We start from the raw sequence: 22,918 nt of genomic DNA on the forward strand, positions 1-22,918 counted from the left end.
CCTTTCAAAACACACTGCTCTCACTTTATTATATATGCTGGTGGTAGATCTGGCCTTCTTGCTGTGGCCACTTTAACAGAAACACACAGAGACTGATTCTGATTGAGGGAACAGAGAATAACCATCAGTGATGTCACACAGAGGCCTGAGCGGACAGGAAGCACTGCAGCCTGCTACCAGTTAAAACAATAAATGAAAAAGAAAAAAAAAGAAACAAAACGAAACCTATAAACAAAATAAACATGACATTAAATAAGAACAAATGAAAACAAACAAATAAAAAACAAGAAACTAAAAAATAAAAACAATAAAAAACAAAATAAATTAAAATTAAATTAAAACAAAACATACTCAAACAAAAACTGTCAACAAAATAAAAACAATAAATAATGTAAGAACAACATGCGGAGTCCCCGCCTCCCGGGAGGAAGAGAAAAACCCACAGCTCTGCTTTTACGTGCTTTTTCCGGTCTCGCGAAGTCTCGGGTTTTATCGCGGTGATTGTTGGTAGCAGCGGAGCTAGCAGAGCGCTAACAGAGAGCTAACGGTCAGAGCGGAGAGAACCTCCGCGAAGCTGCTTCAGAGCCGCGGAATGAGCTCCTGGTCCCGCCGCTGAGTTTGGCCCCAGCAGGGAGCTGCAGACGGTCACCCCAACATGGACGTAGACGTTCCGAACCGATCCCCCGCGGAGGACGGGGAGCTAGAAGACGGAGAGATCTGCGATGATGACACCGAGGAGAGAGCGCCTCCACGGCGGGGGGATGGGAGCAGGCCCCGTGGCGGTGCTCCTCCTCGGCCGCGAAAGCCGCACAAGCACCCGCACGGCGCGCCGCCGCACTTGGGCCACCCGCCGCCGGACTTCCGCCACCTCATGCCCTACAGCCTCGGCCCTCACGGCCCATTCCCGCCCGGCCACCGGCAGCAGTGCGGGCCGAGCGGGCCCGACCGGCCTCCCTCCCCGCCACCGCAGCAGCAGCCTCCCGGGCTCGGCTCTCATGGGGAGCCCGGGCCGCGGTCCAGCTTCTGGGAGCGGAGCCACGGCGCACTGGGACGCTTCCGGCACCGCGGCATGCCGAACGGAGGCCCCGGGGGCTGGAGCCGGGGCGGCCGGGGGGGCAACAGCAGGCCGCCTCCCGGACGGTACCTGCCCGGAGAGAGCCACAGCTCCCCCGCGAGGAAGCGTATCCTTTCTGCTGTGTCACGTGCCCTCTCCCCCGGGACGGTGATTGAATTAGGCAGCCCGCGAGGAGCCGGTCAGGGTTTCATTGATTACATATTGGTTTAATGAACAGCCCATTGATCTGTGAGTGTTCTGGGCTTCGACTGGTTCACGTTTCACACTCCACCAGGTGCGTGCGTGACAGCAGGAAACGAAACCGGCGCTGTGATGACGTATGTGTGGTTGCGACTCCCCCATCAGCTGTCCTCATTCATCCGCTACACGGTTACATCAGTGATCGATTATTTCCTCGTTCATGTATTGATTGATCGATCATATTGAAAAGATCTTGAAGACAGCTGTGAAAAGCCCAAATCAATAGATCAATACTTTATTGATCCCACAAGCGGAGTTTTAGTGTTACAGATGAAAGATGGTGCAGTGTATAACAAACAGCTTAGAGGTCAGCCTTCTACAAACTACAAATACACACACACAGTGCGTTAATAAATAATGTTTGGATGTGAAGCCAATAATCAAAGGTTCAGCTGACGAACTGACATCATGAGTTCCATAATTGAGAAAGCTTTGATTAGTTTTCAGAGGGCTGCGAGTTTTCTGCCATTTGATCTGCGATCAATAATCCGATGATAGGAGAAATTTGCTTCTTTTACATGGACATTTTTTTTGTGAGGATTTCTTAATTTGTTCGTTTTTTAATTTTACACATTCTTAAAAATGAAGCTTTTCGTTGGTAGCAAAGATTTAAGTCTTTTTGAAAATTTTATTTTTTAATATTTTTTCTTTTAAATCATGACTTTAAAAATGAAATGAGTATTGATCCCTGTTGGTCAGTAATTCTTGATCAGCGTTCTTTAACGCAGACCTCAGAGAAACCTCTCGGGAGGAACCGGCTCAGGAAGGTGGCTCACGGCGCTCCCAGGCCGGAGAGCAGTGGTGACGAGTCCTTCGAGGATCTGCTGTCCAAATACAAACAGATCCAGATCGAACTCGAGTGCATCCGCAAAGAGGAGACGATGGCCCTGGAGCCACGGACGTCACCAGTCAGGGACGACGTGGTGGAGTGCGTAGCCGCCGCTCTAACGGACACCAAAGCTGAACCGGGCCTGGCTCTGAGTCTGGCAGCAGCCGCGGATGAGGTGTCGGAGCTGGAGAGGAAGAAAGTGTTCCAGGCCTTCAACATCAAACCGCTTCGTCAGAAACTCCCCACGCCGGCCGACCTGGACGAGCTGCAGAAGAAGTGGGCGAAGCCTGATGGTGAGTTCGTTATCCGAATGTTTGCTTTCACATCGCAGCTGTAGACGCGCCCCTTTTTACCTGTTTGGCGACTTAAACCATGTTGAGGACCAATCACTTCCTGTTTGCTGTGTAAAGTGTTTCTACAGCTTCCTGTTCTGTGTGTCAACAGGTGAAGGGGATCAGCCAATCACAGATAACGGAGCAGAATTGGAAGGAAAAGGTGCCAAAGAAGCAGAAGAGGGGACGCGCGAGAGCGGCGGTGAGCAGACTGAGGCCGCCGGCACGAGTGTACACCGTACCGATGCAGCAGACTCTCCGATTGATCCTCTGAAAGGACGTTTCACTGTAGGGTGGACCGGGGTTGGTTGCCACATTGCTTATTACTGCAACAGTAGGGGGCGCTGTGGGATTCTGCTGATGTCGCACATGTGACCTGCTGATCTGTCCACTTCGCTGTTCTGTCACTTTAATGGGGCAGAGAGATTTTTCAGGTATTACAAGCTCACACGGCGCGAGCTCTTAGAAAAAGCTCAAGTTCTCACGAGCTAGCTAACACCAGATGGTGCTCCGGAGGTCAGCTGGGGATGTCTCGGCCCGAGTGTGACAAACGCTTCTGCAGTCTGGGTACGGCCTCAGTGTCTGAACCCTGACGGTCCAGGTGCCAGGTGTGTGTCAGGACCGTGAGAGGCCCAGTGCAAGGCTCAGCTCAGCTGTTTGTCCTTTAAAGGGTCACTAAACAGGAAGTTCCACCTTCTTCCCCGCAGCTGTAACAGGATGACAGGGTATTCGCCTCTTTCTGCCAGAACGAATCTAAAAAATGAGCCTTTTAACGATGGAACTGAAGGTCGTCATGTTGCCGGGATCTTCGGTTCATGCAGCAGTGAAAACTGTGACAACGCACGCCGGTCCACCCTGCAGAGTCCCCTCACGGCCCCCAAACCAGAGTTTGATTAGCACCGTGCAGTGAGGAGCAGGCGACCTTTGATGAAGACGCTGTGTTTTCACTTCCTGTGCAATGTGTGTCCAGGTGAGGGAGAACAGCGAGCAGAAGGAGGAGAGCCCGCAGACGAGAGGCCGTGTGACCCGTGCATCATGGAGGAGCAGGAGAAACCGCCGCCGCCGTGTCCCAGCGAGTCGTCGGCGTCCAGCGAGGACTCTCCAGACAAGGTGAGGCCGTGCAGCTGCTACCCGCAGGGAAAAGATTCAGCCGTTCGCTTCGATGGCGTTTGGTTTGTGTCACGTTACGTCTCCTCTGTGTGTGGTCAGGCCACGGAGAAGGTGGTGGTGGTGGAGGAGGAGGAGCTGTCAGAGCTGCAGCTGCGTCTCCTCGCTCTGCAGTCGGCCAGTAAGAAGTGGCAGCAGAAGGAGCAGCAGGTGATGAGGCGGAGCAAAGAACGCATCACTAAAGCCACTCAGGAGAAGAGCTCAGGCCCCGGGGCCGCCCCACCTGCCAGGCAGAGGGTCACCACCAGGTCTGCTTCCACTGCCGCAGCCGCCACAGAGAGGACCAGGACCAGGTCCAAACCTCAGGACAGGGACCGCGAGCGAAACAAGACCGGGCCCAGACCTCAGGACAGAGACAGACTCAAGCCGTGTCCTAAAGCCGGACCTAAAGGCCCGCTGGAGAGGGCCCGCCCCCCGGGGAAGGCTCACATCACCAAGAAGATCAGCCCAGGTGAGACAGATGTGCGGGCTGTGCCGCCTTAAATGTGAGCACGCTTAGAAGTGAAGCGGAAAAACAGCGGCCAGCTCTGATTGGCTCTGAGTGTTCCTGTGTGACGTGTCTCACAGTTTCGGTGGCAAAGCAGGCGTTCAGGAAGCAGCAGGTGAGGACGTGGAAGCTGCAGCAGCAGAGGGAGCAGGAGGAGAAGCGACGGCAGGAGGAGGAGGAGCGCCGCAAGCGGGAGGACGAGATCCGGCGAATCCGCGACCTGTCCAACCAGGACGAACAATATAACCGCTTCATGAAACTGGTGGGTGGGAGGAAGAGGACGCGCAGCAAGGTAAGGTGCCGTGTGCGCACGCCCAGTGTGGTCACCTGACTCTCACCTGTGCTGACTCACCTGTGTCTGCTCAGTCCAGGGACCGGGACCACCGCAAGTCTGCAGGCAAGCCGGGCCTGGACACCTCGGGGAACCTCTACCAGTACGACAACTACGACGAGGTGGCGATGGACACGGACAGTGAGACGGGCTCGCCAGGTAAGGGGGCAGGAGGTGCACCTGACGCACCTTTCGCTTCCTGTTTCCCGTTTAAACTGGTTTGTCTGCGTTTCAGTCCCGTCGCCAACGCACAGCAACCTGCTGTCTGTGGAGGAGGCGGCGTGCATCCCTCACCTGTACGGCGCCGACCCCGTTCCTTTCGGAATGGTACGCCCCCTCCTCCTCATCACCACGGTTACCTTCCGAGGAGCTCGCTGATGTCTGGTTTTTTTTCTTTCCACCCCTCAGGAATTCTCGCAGCCCTTCCTCCCCCCACTGCTCTCCGCCATTCCTCCCCCACCTCCTCCCCTCCCCCCTCCCCCAGATGAGCTGGAGCCCCCCCCAAAACCTCCATTTGCTGATGAAGAGGAGGAGGAGGAGATGCTCCTCAGGGAGACCTGCCTGATGTCTATGGCCAACAAGAGGGTGGTGGTCTCGGAGGTCCGCGGCGTCACGTGATGATGTCATGTTTAGATTGTGCTGCTGATGATGATGATGATGATGATTTTCTCTCTGCAGAAGAGCTCCAGCGCTCCTCCTTCTCCAGGTGGGCCTCCCCCTGCAGACCTTCAGCCTCCACCCAGAGGAAACCTGAGCACGGTCAGTCTGAACACGGTGCCTCAGCCCCGCCCAAACAAGGCCGCCAGAGCACACCTCGCCGCCAGAGCACCGCTTGTGGTAAGAGGCTCGCTGCACACCGCTCCTTATTTAGAAACAAACATGGAGCCTGAAACTGCCCCTCACCTGTCTGCCCCTCACCTGTCTGCCCCTCACCTGTCTGCCCAGCTGCCCAGACATAAGACGGTGGTGGTTTCTCTCAACGACTCTGACGACAGCGACTCGGACATGGACGCCTGCAGCTCATCGCAGGCGGTGTTTGGCGGCCTGGAGTTCATGATCAAAGAGGCCCGAAGGACGGTGGAGGTGAGTGCGTTCACCTGAACCGTCCGGGCACGACGACGATCGTTGTGCAGCCGGAATGTGTCTGCGGCGTTGCGTGATGATGTCACGACTCTGAACTTCTTATTTCTCAGGCGGCGAAGCCAAAAGGAGCGTCGGCCTCTGAGAAGGAGAACAACCCGGTCCGAACGCCAGAGGCTCTGTCTGACGCCAAGAAGGCCGAGTACCGCCTACTCAAAGAGGAGATCGCCAGGTACCCACGTGACCTCTCTCAAACACACACACACACAAAGACTTTTACTAACTCTGTGGGTGTGCACGCTCACAGCAGGGAGAGGCAGAGGATGATGAAGGAACAGAGCCCTCGTGGCTCCGCCTCGCCCGCCACTGCAGACTCCATCGACTCCTCCCTGAAGCCAGCGGTGGAGCTGAAGCTGAGCGAGGCCGAGCTGAAGCTCAGCAAACACAGGTGAGATCTTAAAACACACCGGGAGCTGGTGTGAGGTTTTCGGTGGCGCCGCTTTGACTGTGGGAGTCTGCTGCCCTCAGGGAGCTGCTGCAGAGAGACGAGGCCGTGCTGCGACACCTGCTGCAGCAGGAGCTGAAGAAGAACGAGTCGCTGAAGGCCGCCGAGGCCAAAGTGGCCAAACTGAGGGAGCAGCTGCAGGCGTCGGAGAGGATCGTCGGCGCCAACAAGACGCTCCTCAGGAAGTTGCGCGAGCAGGTACGCCAACTTTACCGCCCCAACTGTGGCGTCAGCACGGCGGCACTCAGATGCAGGACATGAAGCTCAGACTCCTCCTGGCTGCTGTGAAGTCTCTTTGTTTGGTGTCGTTTGACCGCCTCCACGTCCTCTGCAGGTCCACCGGGTGGAGCAGCGGGTCTCCGTGAAGAAGACGGTGGCGGTGCGGTTGGAGCAGGAGCTGGTGCAGGCTCACCTGGCCGCCGGCAGGGCGCCCAAACGGCGAGCGGACTCCAGCCGGCCCGCGGTGAGTCTTCCTGTTTCTCTGTGGAACCTGCAGGTTGTGTGTTTGTCTCCTCAGCAGAGAAACACTCAGCCAGAGAGGCTTTTATTCTGAAAAAACAGCTGCATGAAGAATTGCTGTTGAAACTTACAGGTGAGGCAGTTAGCTGTAGTTAGCTGGCTGGTTAGCTAATAAAGCTAATTACCCATCCAGTCAGCTAATGAACAGCTGAGGCAAGGATCAGGGTGGGACCCACAGTGGGGAGGCGCTGGCTAAACGAACTCGGGCTGTTACAGAGGACGCTTGCGCTCACGCAGCTCCTCACGGCGCCGGTAACCATGGATTCAGAGGCGTTGGTGGTTACATGCACCCGCCGATAAAACTATAAGAAAGCTCTGATGGAGCGCCGCTGTGTGCAGGTGTGTTTACCCTGCGTAACGTTATCCTTTCCAGCTCAGCAAGTTGCCGCGGCGTGACGCAGCGCCCCGCGGTTCTGAGCGCCACTTTGCCGAGCTCATCGCTCAGAAGCAACGACTGCAGCAGCTCGAGTCCGAGTACGCGCTGAAGATCCAGAAGCTGAAGGAGGCGCAGGTGCTGCGAAACAAAGGCGTCCTGCCAGAGCTCCCCGTAGAGCCGCCGTTGCGATCCGCCACGCCCCCGGACCCTCAGGTCCAGCCGCCGCCGCAGCCCTCGCTGCACGACCTCTCCCAGGACAAGCTGACGCTGGACAGCGAGGACCCCGCAGAGGCCGAGGATCACGAACCAGAACCTGCGCCCGCTGCTGCGGCCAGAGGCGGCCGTCGCTCCTCCTTCCGTCAGTCCAGCTGCTCCTTCACCAAACCCCACCTGGACGCCACGAGCTCGGCTCCGCCCAAAGACGTCGGCACTGCCGCCAAGCCCGTGAAGGCGCTGCCCAGTGGCTCGGCAGGCGTGGAGCTTCCTGCCGAGATGTTCGCGGGGCTGGACGTGGACGCCCTGCAGCGGCTGTACAGACAGAAGACACCTCTGGGAGATCTGCTGCTGATGGAGCTGCAGGTGCTGGGGGAGGACGTGGACCCCGCCCTCGCCGCACAGGTGAGCGGAGACTGTCAGAGGGGCAGCTGAAGGTCTCGGGGGAATTTCACGCTAACGCTCTGTGTCCGGTCATCCAGGTGTTTCCGGCTGAGGTGGAGACAGCGGTGAGTTCGTCGGGCGGCTTGGAGCTGAGGCCGCTTCCCTTCGGACCGTACCACAGCCCTCTGCTGGCCTTCAGGTCCTACAGGTAGCTCCGTCGTACCGACAGCAGCAGAGCTCGTATGTGGTCTGTGCGGTCGGCTCACAGCTGTGTCCTCCCGCTCAGGTTCAGCCCGTACTACAGGACCAAGGAGAAGCTGTCTCTGAGCTCGGTGACGTACAGCAACGCCATCGAAGCAAAGAAGTGCTTCTGCCGCTTCGACCTCACGGGAACGTGCAACGACGATGGCTGCAGATGGTGAGCGGGGTGTAAAACAACAAAACAAACTATTTGAATAACGTGATATCAATTCATTAAATCCTGAATCGATTTTTGCATTTAAATGTATCTCCGGTTAAAGCTCAGGAAATATTTCAACAAACAGCTAAAGCAGTAAGTGAGAGCAGCTACGAGGATGTAAAAACAGAGCGTGGATCTTTCACCTGACGGCACGTCCACAGACACGCCGTCGGGCTGAAGGCCAAAAGCTCACAGATCCTAAAGCTGCAGGTTGCATCACTCTAACCGCCAGAGGGGCCGATGGCGCGATATGGCAGCCTCGCCTCTGTCAGTCTGCCCAGGGCAGCTGTGGCTACAACTGTAGCTGCCTCCACCAGTGTGAATGCGAGAGTGAATGAATAGTGGTGTTGTAAAGCGCTTTGAGGGGTCCCGAAAAGCGCTATAAAATGCAATCCATTATTATTATTATTATTATTATTATTATTATTCTAACCCAAGTTCACTGAACCAGCAGCAAAAGCAGATCAAACTGAGCTTCACGTTTGATGAACTTCGTCATGACTTTCGCTGTTTTACTTTGACATCAAAGCCTCATCTCTGCTGTTCAAACTGAAGAAATTTAAACCTAAACGATCGCTCAGCTTCTGTAATCAAACCTCAGGTAACGTTCACATGTTGATTTATGGTTTTCTTCAGTGTTTGATCGACTGCAGAATATTTCAGTGTTTGATCGACTGCAGAATATGTTTAAGGTTATCTGCTATAAAAAGGCAGGCCAGGAAAGTCTGCTTCATGTTTTTATCCTCAGTTACTTTGACACAAAGTCTCCCAGTGTCAGCTTTGTGCTCACAGACATAAACTAGAAAAAGTTGCATTTCCTGCGAAAGTGCGGTGTGAATGCCGTGTAGTGGAATCTGCTGAAAAGCTGAAGAAGCTGAAGTACACATTAGAAAAGCTGCTGAAATCATAAAAATTGCAGAATTGTAATGAATTAGCAGAAATACAAAACGATTCCCTGAGCTGTCTCGTGAAACATGTTTCCACGGGCGAGATTCAAACCCGGGCCTCCTGCTCTGAGAACCGCTGCTCATCGCACTGAGCTTGTTTAGAGCTGGGCGGTTTTTTTCATATCACGATATGTGTTTTTCATTTCAGGCGATAACGATATCTATCACGATATCAGCCAAATAACTATATTTGTAAGATTTAAATGTGCCGTTGCTCACAAGTAAAATGTGAAATAATCAGCAGCTTGTTTTTATTTAAATATTTATTTCCCATAATAAGTTCAACAGGGTAGATGTACTTGATGACTTTTTCAGATAAATAAAGGCAAATATTGCAAACTACACAAAAGGCAGCCGCTAAAGCGTTTAAGTTTCAAAATAGAACAAATGAAACAGACTAAACTGTCAATTCCACTTAGAAACAAAATATTAATTCTAAAAATAAATCTTAGTTTGTTTTACAGAAGAACAGACAAAACTGACTAACTTTTGTCAATATCAAATAAACTGAGAACTAAAAGGAAATTCTCGACCTCTCCTTGTTGTATAGCTTAGCTTTTCAAACAGTTTTAACAGTTACTTTAGTCTGACAAAAGCCGAATGACGAATTAGCGCTTCCAGTCAGAGACTGAGCTGCACCGCTTTATCGTATTTCCAGACTTGCTTTCGGCACATTTACAGTGGCTGCTCTGTTTTTGTCAGACTTGAAATATCAGAAATACCTTCACACTACGGAGCTTCTGTGGCTCTTCCGTTCGACAATCTCTCCGGCATTGGAACCATCATCTGTTTTCTCTTCGGTAACCTTCGGTCACGCTCTCGGTTGATGTTTCTCTAGTCGGTACACTCATTTCCTCCATTACCCGGCGGCACGGCGGCTGGCTGCTTCCCAAAACAAATACACATGTGCGGCTTGGCACTTGTGCTGTACGTAACAAGTCACGTGACGTGACACTGCGGCTGTGATTGGTTCGGCTCTGCGCTACTTAATTTGGATTGGCTGTCCTTCTTTTTTTTTTTTTTTTTTAAGAGGACAAGAGCGGCGAGGTCTATCGCGATAGTTTAATTTTTCTATCGAGAAAAAGTTATTTCGCGATACATATCGTCATCGTTCTATCGCCCAGCTCTACGCTTGTTCATTCATTTTAATGGGCCAAAGAACGGCATAGAAATCTTAATATTTTAAAAAGTGTGAAATAGATCAGGGCGATATGGCCAAAAATATTTATCACGATATATATTTGAAAATTTGCGATAACGATATAACTGACGATATAATTGATGCGAGACAAAATACAACTCCACAACATTACTAGTGCAAAAAGACAACCTTCCATTTATTTTCACTTAAACAAGAAGCTGTTTTTATGTACATTAAAGCTTTATAAAAATGTAACAGTGCAAATGCAAATTCCTTGCTGAAAGTTTAACCAAAAGGCATTTCCAGTAGAAATGGGCTGACATATCCTGAGCATAACCATGTATAATATCCACTGAAGTTAAAAAGAGCTGCTTTGCAACATTAAACTGCAGTGTGCAGTACGCATTTTTCGGACCATAAGGTGCACGGGATTATACAGTGGGGCAAAAAAGTATTTAGTCAGCCACCGATTGTGCAAGTTCCCCCACCTAAAATGATGACAGAGGTCAGTAATTTGCACCAGAGGTACACTTCAACTGTGAGAGACAGAATGTGAAAAAAAAATCCATGAATCCACATGGTAGGATTTGTAAAGAATTTATTGGTAAATCAGGGTGGAAAATAAGTATTTGGTCAATAACAAGAATACAACTCAATACTTTGTAACATAACCTTTGTTGGCAATAACAGAGGTCAAACGTTTACTATAGGTCTTTACCAGGTTTGCACACACAGTAGCTGGTATTTTGGCCCATTCCTCCATGCAGATCTTCTCGAGAGCAGTGATGTTTTGGGGCTGTCGCCGAGCAACACGGACTTTCAACTCCCGCCACAGATTTTCTATGGGGTTGAGGTCTGGAGACTGGCTAGGCCACTCCAGGACTTTCAAATGCTTCTTACGGAGCCACTCCTTTGTTGCCCGGGCGGTGTGTTTTGGATCATTGTCATGTTGGAAGACCCAGCCTCGTTTCATCTTCAAAGTTCTCACTGATGGAAGGAGGTTTTGGCTCAAAATCTCACGATACATGGCCCCATTCATTCTGTCCTTAACACGGATCAGTCGTCCTGTCCCCTTGGCAGAAAAACAGCCCCATAGCATGATGTTTCCACCCCCATGCTTCACAGTAGGTATGGTGTTCTTGGGATGCAACTCAGTATTCTTCTTCCTCCAAACACGACGAGTTGAGTTTATACCAAAAAGTTCTACTTTGGTTTCATCTGACCACATGACATTCTCCCAATCCTCTGCTGTATCATCCATGTGCTCTCTGGCAAACTTCAGACGGGCCTGGACGTGCACTGGCTTCAGCAGCGGAACACGTCTGGCACTGCGGGATTTGATTCCCTGCCGTTGTAGTGTGTTACTGATGGTGACCTTTGTTACTTTGGTCCCAGCTCTCTGCAGGTCATTCACCAGGTCCCCCCGTGTGGTTCTGGGATCTTTGCTCACCGTTCTCATGATCATTTTGACCCCACGGGATGAGATCTTGCGTGGAGCCCCAGATCGAGGGAGATTATCAGTGGTCTTGTATGTCTTCCATTTTCTGATGATTGCTCCCACAGTTGATGTTTTCACACCAAGCTGCTTGCCTATTGTAGATTCACTCTTCCCAGTCTGGTGCAGGTCTACAATACTTTTCCTGGTGTCCTTCGAAAGCTCTTTGGTCTTGGCCATGGCGGAGTTTGGAGTCTGACTGTTTGAGGCTGTGGACAGGTGTCTTTTATACAGATGATGAGTTCAAACAGGTGCCATTCATACAGGTAACGAGTGGGGGACAGAAAAGCTTCTTACAGAAGACGTTACAGGTCTGTGAGAGCCAGAGATTTTCCTTGTTTGAGGTGACCAAATACTTATTTTCCACCCTGATTTACCAATAAATTCTTTACAAATCCTACCATGTGGATTCATGGATTTTCTTTTTCACATTCTGTCTCTCACAGTTGAAGTGTACCTCTGGTGCAAATTACTGACCTCTGTCATCATTTTAAGTGGGGGAACTTGCACAATCGGTGGCTGACTAAATACTTTTTTGCCCCACTGTATGGCACATTAAGCGAAACAAAGCAGTCAGATAAATCAAACTTTATTAAACTCATTCTTCTTGCTTCCTCCACTTCTGTACCATTGATTCATTAATGTTGAATCCTCTGGCAGCTGCTCTATTCCCATGTTGTTGCAGTATATTAATGACTAACCTCGTATTGTGGATGGATTATCTCAGTTGTTCTCCTGACTGAAGTTTGGTCCGTTTACAGCATCCTGCCATGCGATTGCATTTGTCTCTAACCATGAAGAACCTTCACGTTAACTTTTATAAGTGGAAAAGTGTTAGTGTTCGTCCTCCTTCACTGTTTATGTTATGCTAACATAGCTGTGTCGCTAGCGATCACGTAGCACATCATTATATACCAGCTAGCCCAACTTCAGTAACCCTACAAACGTCACTGCTGTTTAGTTTCCTGTCTTCATTTATGTTGGAAGTGATAGCAGAGCTGTACATTTGAATTTTTTCAGAAATCTCTCAGTCAGAACATGCTATATCATGCTTAGGTAACTAGCGAAACTAGCGAGCTAACTTCCGCTAGCTTCCTGCTAACTTCTAATTCCGTTAAATGTAATAAATTTTGTTTTCATGGATGCCTGGAAGTTAAACTTTATAGTTACACCTGGTAAAGCAGCAATGCTGATCGTTTTATTAAAGATGAAAGAATTTAGACAGTTTTTAACTCTCAGTGATGCTGCAGTGTTCGTTTGACCTGAAGCGTACGGAGTTTAGGACCCAGATTACTCCCAGATTTAAGAGCATCTTAGTCAGACAAATATGACAATAACGACGGCCGCTTGCATGTTCTGCAAAAAAATGTGCTTTGTCGTGTATCTGACGGACAAACACCAAACCAGTTCCACATCACTGAAGTTGCACCATTTTTACAAACCAACAATCGGCCATGTGCGTATGAAAACAAAGGCACTGCGCATGCGCGTTTTACTCATTCTATCGCGATATTTCATTTTCCTATCGTTGCCTAACATTATACCGGTATTACCGTGAACGGTATAATATGGCCCAGCCCTAGTGTGAAAGTTATGAGCACCAAAAGATATAGCCGGCATCAGCAGAGAGAGAAGAACAGTTTAAAGTTTGAACAGTCGGATAAAAGCTGGTTAACCAGCAACACGGAGCAACTAGAATCACTGCATGTCTTTGTGAAACCTCACGGCGGGCACGTGCGGGTTATATTCCTGAGCCTGACCGCTGAGTGTGCACACACCCCGCTGATCGCTGGTGGACGTCACACCACAAAGTAAAACAACGCAGCGGCACGTTTGCGTGATGTGTCGCCCTGTTACCGTGACGATAATGTTACCCGCCTGAGTCTGTAGCTCTTCCTGTTTAATGTTTGTCCCTCTGCGCCGCAGGCAGCACATGAGGAACTGCACTCTGAGCGGGAACCAGCTCTTCCAGGACATCCTGTCCTACGACCTGTCGCTGATCGGCTGCTCCGACGGCAGCTCGGACGAGGACGTGTGCGCCGCCACAGGTGCGGTGGGTGCGAAGCCTCGGTCTGGTGGTCGGCAGGTGTGTCACGTGGAAGCTCAGGTGTTTGTGTTTGTTTGCAGAGAAGTACATGAAGAGGCTGTTCGGCTCTAACAAGGACCGCATGGGCGTCGACCAGAAGGCCGTCCTCCTCGTCAGCAAAGTCAACGAAAGCAAGCGCCACGGTAGGTCAGCATTCCCGTAACGTTACGCCCACTGCTCCAGCCGCTTCCGTGCTTCTCACCTGTCCCCTCCATCTTCAGTCCCGCCCTACACCACCTACAAGGATGCGAGGAGGTGGAGGCCGAAGCCATCGACGCAAAGTGACCTCAGTCCCGAGGACGACGGCAGCGGCGACGAGGGGATGGCGGCCGGTCACGTGACACCTGGCAGAGGTTAGTGAACGGGGAGGATTTCGTCGTTTCCTCCGTGGCAGGTCTGAGTGAGCTCACGTGTGTCTGTGTGCGTGCAGACAGCGGCGCTCATGCCGGCCTCTCTGCTCTGGACGCGTGCGTCACCTCGGAGGACAAACGCTACTTCATCAGTGAGACGGACGACATCGCCAACCTGGAGGCCAGCGTCCTGGAGAGCCCCCGAGACACTCAGCTGTGGATCAAGCTCGCCTTCAAATACCTCAGTCAGAGCGAGACGTAAGTCCCCGCCTACCTCAAGGTCTGTGCTGCGGAGCTCCACCCCCTTTAACCTTGAATCTGTCCCCTGCAGCTCTGCGGCAGAGTGTTTGGAAGCCGCCCTGAACACGCTGTCACGTGCTTTGGAGAGCAACTGCGATAATCCCGAGGTGTGGAGCCATTACCTGTCCTTGTTCTCCAGGCGGGGCAGCCGGGAGGAGGTGCAGGAGATGTGCGAGATGGCGGTGGAGCACGCCCCTGACTACAGAGTGTGGTGGAACGTAAGTGAGCGTGGTTTGCTCGTAGGAGCCGCTAGCTCACCGCACAGCTCAGCGGGCTAACAGTGGCGCGTTGGTGGTTTTAGCGTTGTTTATCAGGTAAATGTCATAATGACCTCTGACCTCTGCTGCTCAGTACCTGAACCTGGAGAGCTCATTTGAAGGGAAAGACTACGTGTGCGAGCGTCTGCTGCAGTTCCTCCTCGCCGAGGCGTCGTCTGGAGTCACAGAGATGCTGTCCTTCGAGCTGATGGAGGCGCTGCTCTACAGAGTCCAGCTGAGCCTGTTCACGGGCCGGCTGGAGAGCGCGCTCGCCGTCCTGCAGGTGAGCCGCGACCTCGGGCACCTGCCTCACGCTGTGCACCACAAACGTAACGTCAGTGTGGGACGAACATTTTTCACAGAGTTTAAAGAATCAGGTTCCTAAAAAAACAAACAACAAACACAGCTGTTTACGTCAGTGTGCAGCCATGTTGGGGGCCACATGACTGGCTGTCACCTGTATTCCAGAGGGCGGGACTAATGTGACGTGACATCTGCTGTCTGGATTTCTCCTCTCAGAACGCTCTGAAGTCACCTCAGGACCGGAGCATCGCCGACCACCTGATGGCCGCCGACCGGGCGCTGCTCTGGCTCTCCTACATCCACCTGACGGAGTTCGACCGACTGCCGGCGTGCCTGTATGACCCCGCGGAGTCCGGCCCGTCCCGTGTAGTCAGCAGGGAGCCGTTCCTGCTGCCATGGAGGACGCCGCAGGACATCAGCACGCCTGCCGACATCCTCATCGCTCTCTTCCAAGGTATGGCATTGCGACCCAGCAGACACGCGAGGTTCTTGTCTCCCTAAGCTTAACTGGTTTCCACTTCCTGTGTGACTGTTTCCTCTCAGATGGCGTCCGTCAGTGCAGCGACGACCACGCATCTGACAGCGAGAGGACGCTGGCCTGCCTTCCTCTGCACACCAACCTCATCTTCCTCTACAAGTTGCTACAAAGGTGAGCTCGCTGCTGACATCACACTGTGAGGAAGCGGGATGAACATTCGAGTAATCAGAGCCCCGCCCACCTCAGACCGCTCTGACTCTGTGATTGGTCGGTTGACCTCGTCACGCTCGCCACACGGTTAGTGAGCCGCACCGTACCTGACCAGAGGAGCAGGTGTGGTGACGCGAGGTCACCTGTGAGGTCAGTGCGGAGTGCGCCATGTTTGTTCTCTCGTGTGATGTCATCGTGTCAGGTTTGTGAACAGCTGTGAAGTCAAAGGTCAAATCTGTTTGTGCTCGGTGACATCGTGGTCTATGAAGCGCCTCGCTGTGTGTGTGCGCAGGTACAGCGAGGGCGTCGCGCTGTGCGAGTCGCTGCTCGAGTTCTGTCCCGAGTCGTGCGTTCTGCGAGACGCTGTGGCCGACCTCCACCTGCACGGCGGGAGCGGCGACCGGGCGGTCAGCATGTGGCTCCACGCTCTGGCCGAATGCCCCCACAACGCCGAGGTCTTCTACCACTGCTGCAAGTTCCTCATGGCTCAGGTGAGCTCGACCGTGAGTCTGTGAATAAAGTTTAAGCTCCGCCTCTCGACGCTAAGAACAGTCTCTGTGTCCACAGGAGGAGGCGGGCGCCATCACGCCGCTGTTCAGAGGCTTCGTGCTGTCGCTTTGCGAGGACGAGCAGAGTCCGAGGACGCCCGTAGATGTGCTGCGGTACGTCCCGACGCCTCCGTCTTCCCAGCTGTAGTCCGCACGGACAGCTGATGGCGCTCTGTTCTTCCTCCCTCAGGCACATCCTGGGCTTCTCCTCTTCCTCCGAGCTGCTGGGAGGTCCCGTCATCAAGAAGGAGCTGCAGGAGCGGCTGAGCCAGCAGATGAGCTTCCTCCACCTCATTCACTGGTTGGTGTTTAAGGTTTCATAAATGGCGTCCTGCGGTGATGATGAAAGCGGGCGCAGTAGGGTTAACGTGCTCACTGTCGTTGTAGTCGGTGGCAGTGGCTGCACGGTTCGGTGGAGGACGCGGCAGAGGCGTTTGAGCGCGCACTGGGGGCGGTCACCCAGCTGGAGGAGCTTCACAGGCTGTGGATGGAGTGAGTTCACCTGCCACAGGTACTTCCTCCTCGACCGCACGCGCCCGCTGCTCACAGTTTCCCTCTCTCTGCAGTTACCTGACGTTCAGCTGCAGCCCGCAGGCCCGCGCCGCCACCGCCGCCTCACAGTCCAGGACGTTCTCAGACCTGGTCCAGCGCTGCCTCAGCACCACCCCCTCAAGACTCGAGCTCCCCTTCAACGCCGCAGAGTTCTGGAGCTGCTACCGCTTCCACAACAAGGTCAGAGGTCGAGTCTGCTGCCACACGCCATCTTCACCTGCGTGATGTCACGACTCCGTGCCGTCGTCACACAGATGTGAGCGCTCGCTGCCTTGCTCAGCGGCAGGTCTGTAGTTGTAGTCTGCTGATGTCATGTCTCCCTCTGCAGGTGGTCGCGCTTTACCTGAGCTGCCTGCCGCCATCCCAGCATGCACTGGTTCTGGAGAGACTGTGCTACACTATGCCCAATAACACTGAGCTGAGCCTCAGGTACACACTTGGAGGAGGACTGGGTGGAGCTTAATGCCACTTGTCAGTGATTTGACTCCAGTAATGAGATGGAAAATACATCTACTTCCTGTTTGTCGTTGGATTTAAATCATCCGACCGCAGGGACAGTTTAGCTCTGCCCACATCAGCGATGTCACTGCTGTGTGTCTGCTCAGGTTGCTGCACCAGGAGTGGCTGGATGGGAACGTGGAGCACCTGAAGTTCCAGGCCCGGATGCTGAGCGGTAACACCCCCAAGTGTCTGAGCAGCTGGAAAATGTGAGTGCGTGTCGACAGTCCCGCCAGATCAGTGATCAATGATTACTGCGTCCTGATTGTGTGTGTGTGTGTGCGTATGTTCATAGAGCAATTGCTGTGGAGGAGGAGCTAAAGGAGCGAGCTGAGGTGAGTCTGAGACTGAATCAAATCAAGAAAAGAGGGTGGAGTCTAGCTGAGCACTCAGTGGTGTTTGTCTCCGCCCCCTTGTTGTGTTTCAGGTGCGTCACATGTTCCAGCAGGCCCTGCAGAACCTCCCACTGAGCGCAGCCCTGTGGAAACATGTAATATACACACACACAGATAATCACATCACATTAGACAAGCTGTGATTGGACAGCTGCTCTCAGATCTGAAGGGGGGGGGTCCTAAAAACTTGGACTGGGAAAAGAAATGCTGGAATCTGATTGGTCAGAGTGTGTGGCCCTGTAGTAGATCTGAGATCAGCTGTTCAGATAGGGCGTCGGCCCATGCTGATTGGCTTGTACTGCCTCGTATTCTATGACCATGTGACTATAAACAGTTTGACTCACCTGTATACAGCATGTTCACCTGCCCTCCGTCCCCGTCCCCCTCCCGCATGCCCCCCCCCCCCAACCTTTGTTTATCCCTCCCTTTGTCCCCCCCACACCCTTGTAGCGTCTGCTGCTGGAGGCAGCGGACGGCGGGGCCTCGGAGCGCCTTCGGCGGCTGTGGGACTGCTGTCAGCGGGCGGGGGTGAGCGTGAGCGGGGGCGTCGGCCCATCGCTCGGCGAGGACGGCTGATCAGACTGATCAATAATAGATCAATAATGAGAGGCTGTAGGTGACTGAGTGAGAGCAGACGAGGTAAGCCAGACGTCCCCCTCCCCGGCCGCTGAAGCCACGCCCCCTCCGGGAGCGCGTCGGTGTGAGTGTAAGTATCGAGAGCTGAGTGCCGCCCTCACTCTTCATCACCTTTCTTTAGTTCCTCACTTTTCAGTTGGAGTCATTTCCCTCCCTTTTATATCTCATTTACCCGGCGGGGGGAGGGGGGTGCTGAGGGTGTGTTTGGCGCCTGTGTGTGTGTGTCAAGAGGACGCCGCCGTCGCCTGTCTGTGGACTCTTTAGTTAAACAAACTGAGTGTTACTGAGGCGACGCGGCGAGAAAGGGAGCGGATGCAGAGACTGGACCGACCACCGCCGCTGTTGGCCACGCCCCTCTGAGACTCATGTGCAATGTGCTTTTGTTTTGTCAATCAGCTGATTAAAGAGTATTAGCAGCAGAGGAGATGCGCGTCCTGCCACTGATGTTTTTTACATTCACCTGTTATTAAATTATTTTCTAAAATAAGAGGGTGTGTGCCTCTTCACTGCCTCCGTGTCAATTCCTCCAGCAGCGGCTTCCTGTCACAACCAGGAAGTGACACATTCACATCAGTCGTATTTGACGTGATTCTCTGGCTGTGTCCCAATTAAGAGACCGCACGCTTGAAGTACGCATTTTAAGTGCGGTTACGTCACCGCCACGCGACGACGGCTGTCCCAATTCAAAGTGTGCTTCAAACGCATACTCCAAATGCGCCGTCGATTTCCCCAAATATCAAGCGTGGTCCGGTGCACGCTTCGTGGTCCCATATATCCCACAATTCATAGCACAGCGGTGGGTGTGGATAATTTTGCCGCAAAATACGGCAGAAGGGAGCGGCTGAAGAGGTTGGTTTTTTTTTTTCAAACTTTATTGAAATTATAAAGCGAACAGTCAGTCATTCCAGTTCAGTTTGTACAGTAGACATACAAGGCAAATAAGAGTAACAATATACAGCACAATGAAATAAGAAGGATAAATAAATAAAGGATAAAAAAAGAAAAAAGGGGGGAATGTGACAGACTTCATAACAACTTTGTACTTGAAAGTTGTGACAGCTCATTCCTTAAACATTTCTGAATGAATTTCAATCAATGATAAACCTTTTTTATTGGAAGTTAATTTAAGAGAGTTTAAGTAATATTCAATTTCAATCAAAGACAAATTAAATGATGGGGTTGAGTTTTGAAATTTACATTTATGTATATGGAATTTCCCTAATAAGATGGAGCGGCCGAAGAGTGAACTGTCAAAAGTACTGAATATGACGTCACTTATTTATGTGCGAATGTTTAATAATTAGTCAGTCATACAAACACAACAAGCTGAAAGTCAGTGATATATGTGTGTGTGTGTGTGTGTGTGTATCTATCTATATATATATATATATAATCAATCATAATAATCTGACAATACTATAATATTGGCCATATTATATTTACATTGCCACAGGGAGTTGACTTTAGTCTCATGAACAACATTGGTGGTGGCTGTAGCTCAGGTGGCAGAGCAGGTCAGCCACTAATCAGAAGGTCGGTGGTTCGATCCCAGGCTGCATCCTGGCTGCATGCCAAATGTCCTTGGGCAAGATACTAACCCGGTGTTTGCCTACTGGTGGTGGTCAGAGGGCCCGGTGGCGCCTGTGTCCGGCAGCCTCGCCTCTGTCAGTGCGCCCCAGGGTGGCTGTGGCTACAATGTAGCTGCCATCACCAGTGTGTGAATGACTGAATGTAGTGTAAAGCGCTTTGGGGTCCTATGGACTAGAAAAGCGCTATACAAATGCAGGCCATTTACCATTTAACTAATTGTTATTTACTAACTAATCTTAAATGACTGTTCAGCACCAGAGGCGGAGCCAGACATCAAGACATGAGGACTAAACCCCAATTCAACCAGACCCAGAACTGATCCTGAATTAAAGCAGGACTACAACAGTTCAAAATCAGGACTACTGAGGACTTAACCAAGACAGAACCAGAATCAGAACTAGATGATAGCAGCACTAAAAACCATCATAGACCTGCACTACACTTATTGTTTAATTCTACCAAAGTACAATATTTAGATTGAGAAAAGTTTATATAATTATTTAGCCTTGTTGTGCAAACAAGCTGCAGAACTTAATAAATATAGAATTTGAAAAATAACAAACCTAAAAAGAAACACTGGGTACGAGATACATGAGGACCTGTGATACGCTGATACTTCTGGTAAACAACCATGTGACTGACATGTGTGTCTCACCTGCTCTTGTTCATCTGTTCTGTCCTCATTCTCCATCTCCCTCTCTGCTCCTCTCTCTCTCTCTCTGTTCCTCTCCCTCTCTGCTCCCCTCTTCCTCTCTGTTCCTCTCCCTCTCTGCTCCCCTCTTCCTCTCTTTGTGCTGACAATCATCAAATATACAGTTGAAACCAGATATTTACCCTTCAGATAAAAACAATTTTTTAATTGTAAGATCAAATTAGACTAAATGTTTATTTTTTTAGATAAATATAAAAACATATTTGTTAACTTTAAGAGTAAAGAGAGAAACTGTCTGTATTTCTTAATTGTAAATGGCAATAAATTGTATTCAAACTGAGCCACACTTATGGAGCTCCACAGTTCTGTTCCTGGTGTTTTGGTTGACATCTCTTGATGTTCCCATGTCACAGAAACAGGCTCTGTGTTTTGCCTTATATGCATCCACAGCTGTGCCACCAGTTTACTCACATGGACTCTACTAACCTATCAGAAGCTTCTTCAGCTCAGAATGGAATCGTCTGGAGTTTCTTATTAATTAACAATAAACTTAGTGTACATGTACTCCTAAATTTGATCAAAGTGATTAAAAAATAGAAGCTCTGTCTCTCTTTATTCTGACATTTAACTAATTCAAAAGATATTTCAATATTTATCTAAAACAAAAGTTTACTCTAAATTGATGTTGTACAGTAAAAATGTTTTCTCCCTAAAGTGTAAATATCTGGTTACAAATGTGAATATCCTGCTGTGTACTCAAATCCCTCTTGTTTTGCATAGAAATATACTGAACAACATACAAAGCATAATATATAAAATAACATTTACCTGAGTTTTTTCTTTGAAAGAACCCTCTAATGTCCATTCTTATCTTTCAGTACATAACTGAAACCGATTTAGTCGGGGAGGGTAAGAACTGAGAATATGAAATAAACACACGTAAGCTAAAACTCGCTAAAGAAATAGCATTTGTTCGGCTTTTCATTTCGCCATTTGTTGATTCACTTGAAGAGCAATAACGTAATATTGGTCAAGTGATCAGTTTGATATCAATCTGTCGTGATGCACCGTCATATTTACATTATTTGTACAGTACGAATGATTTGCTTTGGTACCTGGTCAAACTTAAGCTCTCCTTAGTATGGCTGGCTCCGTCTCTCCAACAGCGCACTCACAGGCAGCAGCTGTCCCGCCCCCTCGCTCAGTCGCTGGCTGTCTCCCAATTCAGGGTCTGCAGCCTTAAAGTACGCAGCCTCAACGATCCTCAAGGGCCGCGTACTCAAAGACCGCTCAGGCCGGAAGTGCGAGGCTTGTGTAATGGGCCGGTCTAGCCTCCGTTGCGCTGATACTGTTGTTTGTCAATAAAGTTTTTTTTTAAAAAAAGCCTCCGTTGCGGTGCCCAGGTAGCCTAGCAACCATGATACTAACAGCTGGAAACGTGTCATACAGCTGTGTTTGACAGAGATGAAGGAGAAAATCTTTTGTTCATTTGTTTGTTTCTACATGAGCTTTGATCATTCTCTGTGAGATGAAGCTCAGCTATTGGACGGCGTATATTTTAAAGTAAAGGCTTTAAAACCAAGTTAGTACAAACGTCACTGATGTCACATAACTTTGCTGACATGTGGCCAACAGGAATGTTTAATGGTCTTCGTTATTAAACATTTGCACATAAATAAGTGACGTCATATTCAGTACTTAAAGTTCACTCTTCGGCCGCCCCTCATCCACCGTTTTTTTTCTGCAAATTTATCCACACCCACCGCCACGCTATGCATTCTGGGATATGTTGGGCCACGAAGTCTACACTGCCACATCCTTAAAATTCAGGGAAATGAAGGACGCATTTGAGGGCCGCATTTCGAGCAGCCTTTGAATTGGGACAGCCTTCGTCGCGCCGCTGTGACGTAATTGGCCTTGAAGTCCATACTTTAAGGCTGCAGACCCTGAATTGGGAGACAGCCGCTTAGTGCCTGAGCTCGGATCATACCAATATCAGGGGGGATTCACGCACAGTCGTAAATTCCCACAGTGTGCACTATGTGCTTCGAATATTGTGTGTACTTTTTGTTTTATACAGTTGTCAGCCAGGCATCTAACTATGAAAAAATTACACTCCAAAAGACCCCGGGCTTCTGACAAAACAACCCGGGCTTAAGCCCAGTAAGCCCCCCCCACGTCCGCCCCTGTTCAGCACAGAAATGAAGCCCAACAATCATGTTTTACAGTGCCGTGGTTTCAGCCTCAGATACTCAACTAAAGTGATGTCATGACAAAAATGAATGACCAACAAAACATTTTTCTCCTTCATTTCTGTCAAACAAAGCTGTATGTAACGTGTCTCGCGGTTAGTATCATGGTTGCTAGGCAACCTGAACAGCAGGACGAAGCGTATACCGTCCCATTTCACAAGCCTCTCACTTCCGCACTTCTCGTACTTGTAGTACGCGTAGTGCGCGTACTTCAAGCGTGCAGTCTCTTA

The 22,918-nt window shown here is 50.7% G+C and overlaps 1 protein-coding gene across 2 annotated transcripts; it reads left to right on the forward strand.

The window, feature by feature from the left end:
* The first annotated feature begins 505 nt into the window (after positions 1 to 505).
* Positions 506 to 18,681, forward strand: zfc3h1 (zinc finger C3H1-type containing). Of its 2 annotated transcripts, XM_080870354.1 has the most exons (36): positions 507 to 1,181; positions 2,051 to 2,437; positions 2,589 to 2,678; positions 3,447 to 3,586; positions 3,686 to 4,094; positions 4,211 to 4,422; positions 4,497 to 4,620; positions 4,697 to 4,788; positions 4,870 to 5,061; positions 5,140 to 5,298; positions 5,407 to 5,544; positions 5,655 to 5,773; positions 5,849 to 5,989; positions 6,070 to 6,244; positions 6,381 to 6,509; positions 6,939 to 7,559; positions 7,637 to 7,746; positions 7,825 to 7,956; positions 13,508 to 13,629; positions 13,709 to 13,810; positions 13,889 to 14,020; positions 14,098 to 14,275; positions 14,349 to 14,535; positions 14,669 to 14,857; positions 15,094 to 15,331; positions 15,421 to 15,526; positions 15,858 to 16,056; positions 16,133 to 16,227; positions 16,304 to 16,414; positions 16,501 to 16,605; positions 16,680 to 16,845; positions 16,994 to 17,094; positions 17,271 to 17,372; positions 17,459 to 17,498; positions 17,591 to 17,653; positions 18,009 to 18,681. In XM_080870354.1, exons 1-36 carry the CDS (start codon positions 656 to 658, stop codon positions 18,132 to 18,134), a joined length of 6,258 nt encoding a protein of 2,085 aa, XP_080726480.1. In that variant the 5' UTR covers positions 507 to 655; the 3' UTR covers positions 18,135 to 18,681. The 2 variants fall into 2 exon arrangements, with proteins under 2 accessions (XP_080726481.1, XP_080726480.1); XM_080870355.1 differs by lacking the exons at positions 17,459 to 17,498; positions 17,591 to 17,653; positions 18,009 to 18,681 and having other exon boundaries at positions 506 to 1,181; positions 16,994 to 17,136; positions 17,271 to 17,357.
* Positions 18,682 to 22,918: the final 4,237 nt, after the last annotated feature.

This window comes from Rhamphochromis sp. 'chilingali' (assembly GCF_963969265.1).
Source record: "Rhamphochromis sp. 'chilingali' genome assembly, chromosome: 2".
Classification (NCBI taxonomy): domain Eukaryota; kingdom Metazoa; phylum Chordata; class Actinopteri; order Cichliformes; family Cichlidae; genus Rhamphochromis; species Rhamphochromis sp. 'chilingali'.

What these genes read in the sequence shown, in the direction of transcription:
- zfc3h1 (XM_080870354.1), top strand. Translation starts at nt 656, where the DNA reads ATGGACGTAGACGTTCCGAACCGATCCCCCGCGGAGGACGGGGAGCTA. An exon ending in GAAGTGGGCGAAGCCTGATG is followed by an intron (nt 2,438 to 2,588) that starts GTGAGTTCGTTA and finishes GTGTGTCAACAG; the next exon opens with GTGAAGGGGATCAGCCAATC. An exon ending in GCGCAGCCCTGTGGAAACAT is followed by an intron (nt 17,654 to 18,008) that starts GTAATATACACA and finishes ACACCCTTGTAG; the next exon opens with CGTCTGCTGCTGGAGGCAGC.